The sequence below is a fragment of the Ctenopharyngodon idella genome, chromosome 14, assembly GCF_019924925.1.
Source record: "Ctenopharyngodon idella isolate HZGC_01 chromosome 14, HZGC01, whole genome shotgun sequence".
NCBI lineage: Eukaryota > Metazoa > Chordata > Actinopteri > Cypriniformes > Xenocyprididae > Ctenopharyngodon > Ctenopharyngodon idella.
In genome coordinates, this window is record NC_067233.1 from 2,309,020 (window position 1) to 2,324,659 (window position 15,640).

The following is a 15,640-nucleotide window of genomic DNA, read 5'->3' on the forward strand; positions in this document are numbered from 1 at the left end:
TAACTTTAAAAATTGTTGTTTTTATGAAATATTGCAATATTTATTATAAATAATTTATCCTGCACATTATTATTTTTTTAATTCATATGCACTTGTAATCTTTAATTTCTCTGATGACGTGTTTACTGGTGTTGAGGGCGGGACAACCTGTCACTCACATGAGATCAGGTAAGAAAAGACAAAACTTCCATTTCATGCTGACATTAATTTAATGCTAATAACATTTTTTTCTTAATTCAAAATTGTCTATTAAATTTGAAAAGTCCTAAATACAGTGTTAATGACTGCCCCAAGTTGGGTTGAAAATAGACAAACTCAGCAATTGGGTTGTTTTAACCCAGCGGTTGGGTTAAATGTTTGACCAACCTGCTGGGTAGTTTTATTTAACTCAACTATTGTATAAAAATTACCGTATGGCTTGCTTAAAATGAACCCAAAGAATGTTGGAAATTAACAATTATTAATAAGTTTAATGAATAATAATTAAACAATAAGCATTTATTAAATTGCTTATTAATAAATGTTCACCTTTTGATTATTATTGTTGCCTCTAGTAATTATGTGTCTGATTTTTAATTTCCAACTTATTTTGGGTTCATTTTAACTGAGCCATATAGTAATTTTTAAACAATAGAAAACTACCCAGCACATTGGGCAAACATTTAACCCAACCGTTGGATCAAAACAACCCAATCGCTGGGTTTGTCCACTTTCAACCCAACTTGGGTTGTTTTTAACCCAGCATTTTTTAGACTGTAACTGCTATATCATGTGGCGACTATATTTATAGTTGTAAGTTTAGATCTACTATTGCACAGATTAAATGTTCATGTTGCACAGAGTAAAATGTAAATTAGATTATAATAAAAGGACGGCATGGCTCTCATCTGTTAAAATGTTAACTAATGTGACACTGTAGCTAAGTATTTAAGATTGTCTGTTAACCTGTAGGTCCATGACTGACTGACGGATTCAGATCCTCTTCAGTTTTCACTAGAGCTGGAATGGCAGAAGTCATAGTGAGCAGTTTTACAGCAGGTAGGAGACACAAACTCTTCAACTTTTTAAAGGTGTTTGCTGATAGCTGTTTTGTACAAAACAGTTTCTAAAGGTTGTCAAAGTGAAGCTTACTGTATGTCACAGTACAGGTGTATGTGGGTTTTTTTCTTGCAATTTCTCCTCCAATTGGGGATAAATAAAGTACAGCCTGTTCTACTTTTTGCAATATAGAGTAAAAATGAGCAAAACTGTTTAATAAAAAATGAATGTACATTTTATAATAATATCATCTGTTGTGGTAAGCAACACACATAAAGAAGGCAATATCATAAATAGTCTTTAATAAAGAATGAAAACGCGCAGCAGAATCACAGGAGAGATATTTACATCAATCACACAGCAAATCAAAGATGATAACCAACAAAACTGAAGAAAACACGAGGAACTAAATGAGAAATGTCTAACTAAATGTGTCTTTAACTACTATGTACTAACATTTAAATTAATCATTTGATACAATGCATTTAATGATTTTACATGGTACTTTTATTAAAAAAAAAAATAACTGCATGCAATTACTTCTGTAATTAATTTCTGTAATTAAACTGTCGACCCTTCCTCTACCCTTTACCCGTATCCCACCTCAATATCAAGTGTTTTACAATACAACATGAGTACAATAAGTACTTTGTAGGCTACCTAACAATTATTATTTTATGCAAGTATGCTCTAAAAAAAAAAAAATGCTGGGTTGAAAACAACCCAAGTTGGGTTGAAAATGGACAAACCCAGTGATTGGGTTGTTTTAACCCAGCGGATGGAGTAAATGTTTGCCCAACCTGCTGGGTTAAAACAACCCACTGCCTAAATAATAAACATTTATTAAATTGCTTATTAATAAATGTTCACCTTTTGATTATTATTGTTGCCTCTAGTAATTATGTGTCTGATTTTTAATTTCCAACATTTTTTGGGTTCATTTTAAGCCAGACATACAGTCATTTTTAAACAATAGTTGAGTTAAATAAAACTACCCAGCAGGTTGGGTAAACATTTAACCCAGCTTGGGTTGTTTTTAACCCAGCATTTTTTTAGAGTGTACATAGTAGTTAAAGACACCTAATATAAAGTGTGAGGGTTTGTTCTGGTGGTCTTAGTATTGCTTGGCACGTTTTTCAGGCCTGGTGAATAAATGATAAAACAGTGTTCATGTCTCTGCTCATTTCTAATGGTTGACTGCAGTGTATGTAAGATGAGCTTTATCTGTGCTTCTTTATTCTCAGTCAACTATTCTTAAAAATTATTCATTCTAATATTCATCTTGGCTTCGATTAGAATAATACATGCATTAACTGATCTTTTACACAGCGAGTCATCATAGTTTATCTGCCGGCATCATGAACACTAATAAGCTGAATTTATTTTTAGTAAATCCATTCCCTCAACTTAATATTTTCTCAAAAAGCATCAAATTAATCACCTAATGAGGTATTCATAAAGAGTTAACTTAAACATTAAGCTAACAATAAGTTTAACTTTTAATTAGGTACTTAACATTTATGATTGAAATACTGTAGTTTCTACTTGTACAGGGTTAAATTAAGTAAATTATGATGGTCTCCAGCTAAAATATAAACATACTTATAAATCTCACTTAATGCAGCTGATGCTTTATTAATTTTTTTCCAAACAGAAATGTCCAAATTCACAAAAGAGACAAATAGTAACAAAACAAGTGTTTACAACAAGTGTTACAAGTGTTTAAAACAACATCAGTAATACTAAAGGAATGTGGCCATTAAGTTCCCATACTTTGACCAAACACACATACAGTAATTTAATTATTCAAGCGCAAGGCCTTATTGTATATTCCCCACTGCTTTGTTTATGTCCTTGATCATTTTGAGCTATGAAACACTGATTTTTTTAGAGGAACTTTACGCCAAAGAAGTTCAATAAATGTAGATGATTATATAAGCTGATGATGTGAATCAGGTGTGTTATGAAGATATATATACAAAATGTGCAGTGCTGTGGATCCACTGCTGTAAATTATAATCAGACTGGCTTAATAAGTCACTTCGAGGTACAACAGCAGAGGGCACTGTTGACATTCACTAAAACAGATGAAAACACTCGTCTACAATCTGAAACACTGTAATAGGTGATTCTTTAACTTCTGGTTGATGTCCCAGGGGTTGTTTGTCATCATGACTAACAGATTTCAACATTTTCAACATTATTTTGTTGTATCAAGGTCACACAAAGAGGGTCATGGAAACTTTTCACAGAAACAGATTTTGAGAGTCTTAAGCCATTTTATTAAGAATCCAAATTAATGCTAAAGTATAATTCATGTTAAAACAGTGATCTGAAGAACTGTAAAATTATCCTAAACAATTTCAATATTTATTCACATGCAAATTAATTATATATATATATATATATATATATATATATATATATATATATATATATTTTTTTTTTTTTTTTTTTTTCACAAATTACAGACATAATAAGTTGTTTTGTTGACCAAGGAGACTACAGTGTAGTTGAGAAGCAGCTTGAAATGAAATGAATGAATGCTAAACATCATGTTAAATGCTATTTACGCTAATAGCAGTATTTTCTTTGTAAACATTATTTAGATGCTTTTTATACTTTGTGCAAATAGTGGCAGAAAGCTTACTATTTGCACTTCAGTGTATTGTAGTACATACATTATAAAACAACATATAAAGTCCACGGAAACGAGTTAGCGTTTTATCACTTCTGGTTCCATCAGAATGGGTTTTTAAAATGGGTTTTTGGTTAAATGCCTGAAATAAGGTCTGTCATAAACCGATATTTTTACACACATCAGTAATAATACCCCCTTGTGATTATTTTGAAAGCTTCTACTTGTCTTGTAAAAGTTGGTTGCTAACAAGTAGCTAACGTAGCTAAATGGGACTACAGAGGTTGTTAGAGACATTAAATGTCATCACACCGAACAGGAAATTACAATGAGGAGAAATAATACATTTATGTTATTATTATTTCACTTTAATGCTAAGACTCTAAGACAATTACTTTATAAATTAATACAATTTAAAATGTCATCGCTGTCAGATTTTTATTTTCTATAAATCATTACTATTGGTCACCCTTTATGTCTGTCTGTGGGTTTTGCAAATATTTAACCAATAAAAAGAGCTTGTGACTAAACCTCGTAACTCTATTGGCTCCTGAAACTGTCAGTCAAACCTAACTCCGCCCCGCCTCTATCGCCAGTGAAGAGTCGCAGTCGCGGAGCGTCTGTGCTTGTCTGCCATGCAAAGGTAAATAAAGATCTAGTTCTTTGAAAAAGTACAGCGTTTTCTTTATTTAAGAAACACTATATATAAAGACAAATGCTTTATGTATTTGAGGAGCGGAGAAGAGTGTCTTAGTCTGGCATTTGTCGTCGAGTCATAGCCAGTACTGTCTTGTGCGAAGCACTTCATCTTTTTATAAAATGAGGTTTTGGCAAAATGACAGAAAAACTGAGCATCCACACCTACAAAAATAAACTTTATAACCTGTAAGTTGATGAAAACTAACAGCCTCAGATGCAGCCATTCTATTGACGGAAAAAAACACGATATTCACTGGTCAAAAACTTAGTAACTTCATGTGAGCTTGATTTTGGTAAAAATTTTTACTTTTTAATTAATTAACAATTACTTAAAAATTACAAAACATAAATGTGTCTATGTTACAATATGAGACCCTGATGATAGACAGAATTAGTTTAAATAGCTTCTGCCAACAAGGGCTTTTTTATTTTTTATTTTGCTTCAATTCTAATCAAACTATAATTATTATAAATCAATTGCTTGCAATGAAAAAGAGTCAATAATTTTACTCACAAAATTATGATCATTTCCACCACAAAATTCTTTTACATTTAATACTTTAAATGTTACACCTTTGTACCTTATTTACCCCTAAAGATTGCATATTAGTACATTAAAGATACACATTTGTGCCTGTAGTATACATTTTAGTACCTTTTGAAAGGGTGCCACCCCAGTGACAGCTTTAGTATCTTTTTTTGTATTGAGAATAAACTGTTTATTTTCTAAGGAAAGGATCCAGTACACACGCATCTGTGTATGTCTGTGAAACCTGTTACTTTACTCATATAACCATACTAAATTGTTGGTTGAGTCAAGTTTATGAATTCTGTCCACAAAGCTTCTCCTGCTGCATGTTGCCCCCTAGCAGCAGCCAGAGGCATAACTCACTGACGCTTCATACCTGAGGTCTGTATAATTAATACGCCCACCAACAACTTTTACTACCATGCTGCATGTTTTTCTGGCATAATTTTAGTGGCATTCAATCTGCTTACTAACATTTAACTCACAAACATTTAACAGAGCGCCAGAGGTGTTTTGTGAAAGCACCTCTTTGATATAAGTTTAGACGGGAAAATAAAGGTTTACAAGGCATCTAACCTCTACAAAAATAATTAGCAGGTATGCCATGAATGATTACATTATTCTAAAGGAATTCAATGGAAAAGCACACGAATGAGGGTGGGGTGAACATCAAGGATTTATTTATTTGTTCTTTTATTACGTTCAGAAAAGGTGTAAAATGCATTGACTTTAGTTTATGAAATAAAGCCCTCAATTCAGTCCTTTTGTTGATGGTCAGTCAAAACAAAATTTTCTTTTGCTAGTTTATCATATGTTTTTGTCCGGCCATGTCAATATGTATGCACAATTTAGTAAGCTAAAACTTTGCAGTATTTATTACTCCAAGTGCATTTCTCACTCTGCAGTCATTATTGCTCATTGTGTTTGTTATTAAAGGATATTCTTCAGATATTCAAGGGGGTGCTTTGTGTAAATTTGCCAAATTGAGCATATTAGCGTTATTACGGATGTGATGCCGGGTTAATTTCTCAATGGACTGGTAGCATGATCTCGACTGCAAATTTTAATTATCCTTCCACCTTGCGACCACTTATCCTGCATTAATTCAAATTCATATCAGCTCTCAAATGTAAGTCTTCTTGGTGGAAAGAAAATTGTTTAATTCATGAAAGTTAGTTAATAGTCAGACGTTTTAAATATTCTCCAGGCAGACCCAGTGCAGGGCTCAATTTGGAGTAAATTTCTTAGGTTGTGTGAACATTTCTGGTTAATTGTGAGCAGATGTAATGTGCTTAAATAACACATTTCCATTATATAAGCTACTCTCTCTCTCATAGATATATATATATATATATATATATAAATTATGTAGCATAACACAACATTGCAGCATGTTTGTAGTAATGGCATTAATGAGAAATCATGTGTCCGTTTCAGTTTTGTCTAGTGTCAGTGGCACAGGGACCCAGAGGCAGAGCAAACCCGCCCTGTCTCATGTGCACTGAAGTAAGTGTATACTGAAGTGATTGCTGAGGTGTAAAAGTTGAGTTGTGAAGCAGACAGTAGACTTTTTATTTGAAACCATGATGGGTTAATCGGCTATACTTCTGAGGAAAATGATGGAAAGCAAGGAAGTGCTTAATTTTGTGCCATCCGGTAAGTTCAGCTGTGTTTTGTCAACTCAGTCAGTGGGGATGGAGACCTGTAAGTGGACAGAGAGTTACTTATGAATTAGTTTGTCTCCTCCTTACAGAATCATTTGTTCTGGTTGTATTTGCTTAGACTGGAAGATTACAAGGCAAGAGAAATACTTTTCTTTCTTTTTTTTAATGTTGCCAATTTTGAAGGACTGTGAATGTTTTCTATTGCAGTATGTGTTAATCAACTCTGAGTATGGTACAGTAGATATGCATTTTTTTCAGTTTTAATCAGACTCTAAAAATGTCAAATGAAAAATGATCTTTTATCTCTCTCTCTAAGAGGATTATCCACATTTTCAGAGTCATGTTACTTATAATATTCAGTTCATTGCAGTGCAATATTAGGTGAAAACTGGTGTAAGAATGAGTCAGGATTCGGCTGGTAATGAAATATTTTTTCAGATGTAAATATAATGAATCTGTCTGTGCTAGATAAACATGACTGCATTGAAATCACTCAACACATACTGAATTAATACATTTTAAAAATAGTCAAATATCCCTCTCACATCAAGCCTCATTGTCTCCTGATGATTGAAAAAAATCACGTTTGACAACTCTTTGTCATGGCAGACACCAGGGATACAATCTAATTATAATCATTAAAAGCTGATGGTGGTGAATGGGACAAGCTTAAAAAAAATAGAGAAATTCTGAAACATCAAAACTCTTAAAAGTTCAAGAAAGGTAATTAAAGAGATGTAACAAAATTGAATGATTTAAAATGAATAAATGTAAATAATAATAATGATAAGTTCCCTTCACTGAAGAATCACCAATATTATATGATTCAATGTTTTCAGTATGTCCATCCGATCCGTCCTTAAAGGGTTAGTTCACCCAAAAATGAAAATTCTGTCATCATTTACTCACCCTCATGTCGCTCCAAACCCCTTTTAATTCATTTTCAAAACGCAAATGAAGATATTTTAATGAAATCTGAGAGATTTCTGTCCCTCCATTGACTGCGTAACACACGAGAAAGAACCTCATTGGTTGTCGCACGTCAAGCAAGCGTGCTTGAGCTTCCGTTTACCACAACTGATGTCTGAGTTGATGAATATGTGAATAAATTTGAAGAGTTCAGGTGCAAATGCCGCTAAACGCCACCTCTGCCAAAAATGAGATAACTATATTGAGCGAATGCTCTCCGCACATATAGTATACGTTCATCCAGGGCTGCACAATTAATCAGATTTCTAATCGCAATTACGGATGCCATGATTTTGGAATCATTCAAAGATGAGATTACTACAAAAATATCCACTTACATTATTCTGCGTGCTTAAGAGGTGTTTAGAGCATGTCACGCTGTTAGAGGCGAATCGCGACTACTTCAGAGTGTAAAAGGTCTAACCCAGCCCAAAAGGAACTACCAGTGACGTAAGTGTACGCTGATTGGTCGAACGAACGCAAAACACCAACACCCGCCATTTTTAAAAAGCTATGTACACAGCCTATATATTAACTTCACGAACTAACTCTACAAACATGCAAAACATTGATAGATGGACCTCTCAACCTTACGCTATGAGAAAATCCAGTGCGACTTTGAGCGGACCAAGCGAAACATGATTACGTATTTCTGCTCAGCTAGCGACATTGAGCATCAACCTCACGGCAAAAACTAATACTTTTTCATATACTGTCTAATTTCTTTGTATAATAACATATTAGACAGATGGTAAACTAATGAAGACGCAGAATGCGAGCATCGTCAAAATAAAAGTCACACCAACAAGCGCAGTTTACGTCACTTCAGAGTTCCTACTGCCGGTGCGAATGTAACCAGGAAAATGGCCCTAGGGGACCATTAGTTCTCGGGGAACCACCCTGGTGGTTAGTTTTATATAACTAAGTTCCTAGAACAACATGGTGCAAAAGCCCCAATTATTATTACAAAAAAGCACACATGGATTTAGCTGGGTTTGCAGCAAAAGACAGTCAAATTTGTTAAATACCACTGAATTGACTAAAGTGACGTTTTTAAAAAATAAGGGACTAATAACTTTTCATTGCCATTAAAGAGAAATTACTGAACCTAATCATAGGTGATTAAAAAAAAAATGCTTATTTAAAAGAAAACATGTCAGACGGACTTAGAAGTTTTTGCATCTGAACTGAATTAATTTTTTCATTTTTGGGTGAACCTTTTAAGGAACTCCGTGTCAACAGGTCTCAGAGAGAACTAAAACAACTGTTTTAGGGTCAGTGCCAATTTACTGTAGTTCCTTCAAAAGGTACAGACCTTTTCATGGAAATATTATTCCTGTCAACACCACAGGACAGCAAAGTCAGCAACAGGAAGTCAGCGAGCCTGGTAACAGGAAGTCTAGTGAGGCAAGCAGCAGAGAACAGATCACAACAAGCAGTCCATTGAGAGGGAATTTGTGTAGCATTGTCAGCAAAATATGATTACATGCTTTACATGAGGGCAATGAAAACATATCAGATTTGTCGGAGATGGAGTCGAATTTGATTAGCTGCTCGGCATTGTGTGCTGATATCAACATCACTGGGACTTTTCAGTGTTTTAATCACTTGTCTGTGTTTGTTGTTTACAGACAGGCTGTCACAGTCTGTCCATTAGTGTTCCAAGGGAAAATTCAATGCAACTGCTTCTAGAGTCAGTATTTGATCAATAAATGAAAAGTTGTAAATGAGCCTTATTATGGCACTGAAGAGGGGCAATAGAGTGAGTCATGAGTCACTATTATAAATTCAGGATCCTGACTCTCACCCTAACCTCAGCTGCACACACTTATTCCAGCCCATCAAAGAGACTGGGATTTAATGGAAATTTCCCATCTTTGAAATTCATCCAATTTACACCAGCCCTGATAGCGTCATGCATGGAAGGCTTAGGGCCACGTATTTTCTTCAGGGTGGATGGGATAAAGAGGTAATTTTCTGTGCAAAAATAATATCAGGGATATTTTTAGCACATCGTGTTGCTATCTCCAATGACCGCAGCTCCACCATCATCCCGCCATCTTTAATTTAGCAGACAACTTGCTTTGTTACAACAGTATATGGTCCTCAAAACACTGTAGCGTTTTGAGCCTTAGGGCAGATCGCTGCTCTTGCAACCCTGCTGGCTTGGACAAATTGATTCAGTTATATCTTCGTGAGAAAATATCATTTGTTCCTACGGAAACGCTTGCTAAATAATAAATAAATAATTATGTCTACTGCAAAATCTTTTGAGAGTGTGTCTGAGAATGGAAATTCCTCCCTGGTGGATTGGTTTGCTGTACAGTCTGGTCATGTGACATTTGGGATTAGAGGAAAGACTGTCATTTCTATTCTTACTTCAGGACCCCATCAGCCCTCAGGCCACACGAGTCCTGTAATGGCTGGACGTACACACTGTCCGTGACAAAACCATTTCTGAGAGCCCTTAATAGATCCCTTAAAGCAATGTTCTGTGTTCAACACAACTTAAGCTCTATCCACAGCATCTGCACTCTGCAGCCACAGAAAATAACGCAATATATATTGAGCGAGTTTGACAAGGGCCTAATTGTGAGGGTTAGATGACTGGGTCAGAGCATCTCAAAACTGCAGCTCTTGTGGGGTGTTCCCGGTCTGCAGTGGTCAGTATCTATCAAAAGTGGTCCAAGGAGGGAACAGTGGTGAACCGGCGACAGGGTCATGGGCAGCCAAGGCTCATGGTTGGATGAACTATGGGAAGAAGGCAAGCCGGTGGAGGCAGTGTGATGCTTTGGGCAATGTTCTGCTGGGAAACCTTGGGTCCTTCCATCCATGTGGATGTTACTTTGACACATACCACCTACCTAAGCGTTGTTGCAGACCATGTACACCCTTTCGTGGAAACGGTATTCCCTGGTGGCTGTGGCCTCTTTCAGCAGGATAATGCGCCCTGCCACAAAGCAATAATGGTTCAGGAATGGTTTGAGGAGCACAACAATGAGTTTGAGGTGTTGACTTGGCCTCCAAATTCCCCAGATCTCAATCCAATCGAGCATCTGTGGGATGTGCTGAACAAACAAGTCCGATCCATGGAGGCTCCACCTCACAACTTACAGGACTCAAAGGATCTGCTGCTAACATCTACAGATACCACAGCACACCTTCAGGGGTCTAGTGGAGTCCATGCCACAGATTTTAATTTTTAAATTACAGATTTATGCAATAATGTAATGAGAACTGGGGACTGGGGGTGCTTAATTGTTATAAATAAAAGTCACAGTGCAAAAAAGTATTATATTTTATAAATAGGCTTAGTCACCATCAAATTAAAATTAAGAATTCTTATTTTTTATGGAATATTGCAGTTCATTGTAAATGATTCATTTGCGTATGTCATTATTTTTAAAAAATCATGTCTTTTTGTAATCTTTAGTCTTTAATTTGCTATCTGCTGCAAACTCACATGAGCAATTAGCAAATGACAATGATCCAATCACTTCCCAAATGGACAAAATCAAGCCCCACCCTACATTTTTTCTTGTTGGAGAAGCTGTTTCACTTGCATACGCATCACAATTAGAAAGAAAGACATTCGTAATTTCTGTTTCATGCTGACTTTAATTTTGTTTAGGCAAAAAAAAAAAAAAAAAATCTCCCTTGATTTTGGGGAAAAGTATGACCTGGACATATACTTTTATCCATCCATCCATCCATCCACACATTTATCCATCCACCCACCCATCAATCCATCTATCCATCCACCCATCAATCCATCCATCCATCCATCCATCCACCATCCATCCATTCACCCATCCACCTATCCATCCATTCACCCATCCGTCCATCCATCCATCCATCCATCCATTCAGCCATCCATCCATCCATCCATCCATCCATCCATCCATTCACCCATTTATCCATCCATCCACCCACCCATTAATCCATCCATCCATCCATCCATCCATCCATCTATGCATCCATCCATCCATCCATCCATCCATTCACCCATCCATTCACCCATTTATCCATCCATCCACCCACCCATTAATCCATCCATCCATCCATCCATCCACCCACCCATTTATCCATCCACCCACCCATCCATCCATCCATCCATCCATCCATCCATCCATCCATCCACCCATCAACCCATCCATCCATCCATCCATCTTGAATGAAGATGAAAGCTCAATTGAGATCTCTTTCCTCCACAGACACTCCATCTGGGCAGATAAGAAATGGCCACCTCTTCCAAGGGACGGGTGAGAACTAAACATTATAAATCTTTATCCGTTCCTCTGCATCTTTTTCAAATTAAGTGTGGTGTACAAAACAGGTTGAGGAGGGCTGAAGGTGAGATTGGGGCGGTCTGATGTGTTAAATACTGTAAGAGCATGTCTTGATCATATAAGCAAAATTATATATAAAAAACAACCTGCTCAAATTCACCATATCACATTGAGTAAATACCATCAAAACCAGAGACTGTGAGTAAACAGACTTCACAGCGTATCACCCCAACTATAAAACAAACAGCTGCAGCCTGCACAAACTCGGTTTATCCCTCAGAATATCATGTAGTTTACCTCATGTCATGATTATACTCTTCCATGCAAAGAAGGTATTTATTGGGGCGGCTATGGTTATATTGCTCCGTGTGCCTGGTTTTGGGCAGGTTTTTATTAGTATTCTGTAGCTTTAACAGATGGTGCATATATTTTTGAGGGCGATGGATCTGCAGTCACATACCATAAATAGCGTTAAATAAATATCTCTATGCTTGAGATGAAAATGAGCATGATTCATTGAACAGGAAGTGAACACCTCAGCCTCTATACAAAATTCATTGTGCTATATTTCATGTAAAAGGTCACGTCAGACTGAGTTAGGCAGGGAAATGAGATTATAATAATCATCTTAAAGCTAAGAAAAGGCCTACTTAAGGAGCTCTATTGTGACATGTTGATGTCTCAGAGCTGCGAGATGCCGAAACAGAGGACTGCAGAGAAGAGAGCCAGAGGAAACAAGACACACTCGCGATCCCGACAGACAGCAGTCACTATGAGACGCCCATTCAGACGACCATCTCAGGTCAGAGCGTGTGATGCATCTGAGCGTTTGTTTAGATCTGTGTGGTGCGGTTCAGATATGATGTTCTTGGGTGTGTGGGTGGGTTAGATGAGATTCTCTTTGAGACTACTTCAAAAATCTCAAAAAATCATTGTGATTGTAGCCTGAGGTATAGACGGATCCCAGTAGTATCAGCCGTCAGCAGCAGCTCTACCTCCTCCACATTGTGAACACCCATCAAAAATTCTCTGTGTTCACTTTCCGCCTTAAAAACAATCAGTATTGTTTTCATGTTTTGGCTGATGTGTTTGCGGCATTGGGGAAGCAGGCTGTGCCAGGTCTCATTCCTAAGTGACTGCGGTGTCAGGGTTCAGGGACCACAATGCACTTCTGCAGACTTGGAGACTCTTTGACTATTTATAACCAAGGAGACATAATACAGAGGATTCAAGATAATGAAGGAAAACATGTCTTCTGGGAGGCCTGGCTCAGTGGTCTGTCCTTCAAACTCATACATCCATGTAACAGCACAAGGGTTTTAACAATTTATCATTTTTTCCCTTCTCCTCTCCTTTCTACCTATGAATAGATACTGATGTTTCAGGATTTGGCCTTCTACATACATCAAGAAGAGTAAGCCATTCTTACTAAAGCTGTTTTATAATTTAAATCTGTTGTTTAATTGATGTTTATGACTAGAAAGTCTCACAGCTCAATTTGAAGCACATAAGAGCATTTTTCTCTTTTTTATGATCTAAATTGGTGGAATTCACTAAATGTGCACTAATTTCAAAATTTTGGAATAATTAATCCAAATCAGCATATTAGAATGATTTCTGAAGGATCATGTGACACTGAAGACTGGAGTAATGATGCTGAAAATTCAGCTTTGATTAGGGATGCACGATATATTGGCCACCATATCGGTATCAGCCGATATATGTTCATTTTTAATGTTATTGTTATTGGCCAGATAAGAAAATTTGGCTGATATATTAAAGCCGATAAATAATGGATTATTTCCTTCACCTGAGACACTTCAATGGTTAGACTTTTGTCAGGCTTAATCAGGCTTAATCAGAAAAATTATATAAAAATTTTGATTTAAATTTATCGGCCCATATGTCGGTTATCGGCTTTCAAATATAAAGAATTATCAGTTCTCAGTATCGACCAAAATGTTCATATCGGTGCATCTCTAGCTTTGATCACAGGAATACCATTAGAAAACCATTATGGATGCATGATATATGGGCCATAATATCGATATCGGCGATATATGTTAATTTTTAATGTTATCGTTATCGGCTCGATAAGAAAATTTGGCCGGTATATTAAAGCCGATAAATATTGGATGGATTTCCTTCAGCTGAGACACTTCAGATTAGCACTATCCACCATGATGGTTTTGAATTGCTTGAAATATGATTGAAATCACTTCAAAAAGGAAAATACAGTTACTGTAAGTACAACATGTGCAGCGCAAATCTGTCATATAGGCTACATAATATTATAATGATATAATATAACATTATTATAATTGTGTGTTTGGGACATGGCTTTTAATGGTGAGACTTTTGTTTTTGTTATCAGGCTCTCAAAAATTATATAAAAACTTTGATTTAGATTTATCGGCCAATATATCGGTTATCGGCTTTCAAATAGAGAGAATTATCGGCTATCGTATCGGCCAAAATGTTCATATCGCTGCATCCCTAGCTTTGATTACAGGAATACTATTAGAAAACCATTAGGGATGCACGATATATCGGCTACCATATCGTTACTGGCCGATATTTGTTCATTTTTAATGTTATCGTTATCAACACGATAAGAACATATGGCCGATATATTAAAGCCGATAAATAATGGATGGATTTCCTTCAGCTGAGACACTTCAGATGTGCACTATCCGCCATTCTGATTTTGAATTGCTTGAAATATGATACAGTTAAATGGAAGGAAAATACAGTTAAGTGCAACATGTGCAGCTCAAGTTTGTCATATAGGCTACATAATATTATAATGAGAACATTATAATTGTGTGCTTGGGACATAGATTTTAATGGTGAGACTTTTGTTTTTATAATCAGGCTCTTAAAAATTATATAAAAATTTTGATTTAGATTTTTAGGCCAATATATCAGTTAGCAGCTTTCAAATATAAAGAATTATCGGTTATCGGTATCGGCCAAAATTTTCATATCAGTGCATCCCAAAAAACCATTATTTTAAATTATAAAATATTTCTCAATTTTACTGTTTTTACTGTATTTTTTAACAACATCAACAACAAAAAATGCAGTCTTGGTGGAAAAAAATGATTGATATGAAAATGATATGAAAAATAATTATTTTAAAATTAATCATCATTTTAAAACTTTTTTTTTTTACATTACTATAATATATAATGTTGTAATACTGTTCACTAACACCCAGATCTGCACATATTTATAGCTTTGCATGAAAGCCACAAACAAAAGCATTGAGAATGTGTAATTTATTTCAGTTAATTGCTTCGTTTTTATTCAAAACGATTTATTTGATTCACTGATTCAGAATCACTCATTAGTAATTAAACTAAGATAACTATTTAGTAATGTTACAAACATACAAATGCAGGTAACACTTTACAATAATGTTTCATTAGTTAACATTAGTTATCATGAACTGCACTTCTACAGCATTTATTAATCTTAGTTAATTTCAACATTTACTAATTCATTATTAAAATCAAAAGTTGCATTTGTTAATATTAATGCACTGTGAGCTTACATGGACATGCACTTTTATTAACAAAGATTAATTAACACTGTAGCAAATGTATTGCTCGTTGTTAGTTGATATTAGTTAATACATTAAGTAATGTTAGCAAATGAGATCTTATTATAAAGCGTTACCAAAATGCACTGCTGTGCTTCAATGTCATGTCTTTGAATAAAAGCATTGCCAAATGCATAATGCAAATGCTTTGTTAACTGGTTTAACTGATTGATTAAAAAAAAGAAATGAATCTAAAGGATAATTTGTGGC

General features: G+C 35.5%; 1 protein-coding gene across 5 annotated transcripts in view; it reads left to right on the plus strand.

The window, feature by feature from the left end:
• The window catches only part of LOC127494545 (solute carrier family 4 member 11-like), a 34,751-nt gene that overhangs the window by 4,545 nt on the left and 14,566 nt on the right, over positions 1–15,640 (plus strand). For 2 of the 5 annotated variants that reach the window (XM_051860525.1, XM_051860527.1), the window contains exons 1-4: positions 6,371–6,560; positions 11,752–11,799; positions 12,512–12,628; positions 13,197–13,240. In XM_051860525.1, the coding sequence (XP_051716485.1) occupies positions 6,521–6,560; positions 11,752–11,799; positions 12,512–12,628; positions 13,197–13,240 (249 nt within the window). In that variant the 5' untranslated portion in view covers positions 6,371–6,520. Of the gene's footprint in view, positions 1–136; positions 169–951; positions 1,039–6,370; positions 6,561–11,751; positions 11,800–12,511; positions 12,629–13,196; positions 13,241–15,640 lie in introns of those variants that run through there. The other 3 variants (XM_051860526.1, XM_051860529.1, XM_051860528.1) reach the window with 3 other exon arrangements.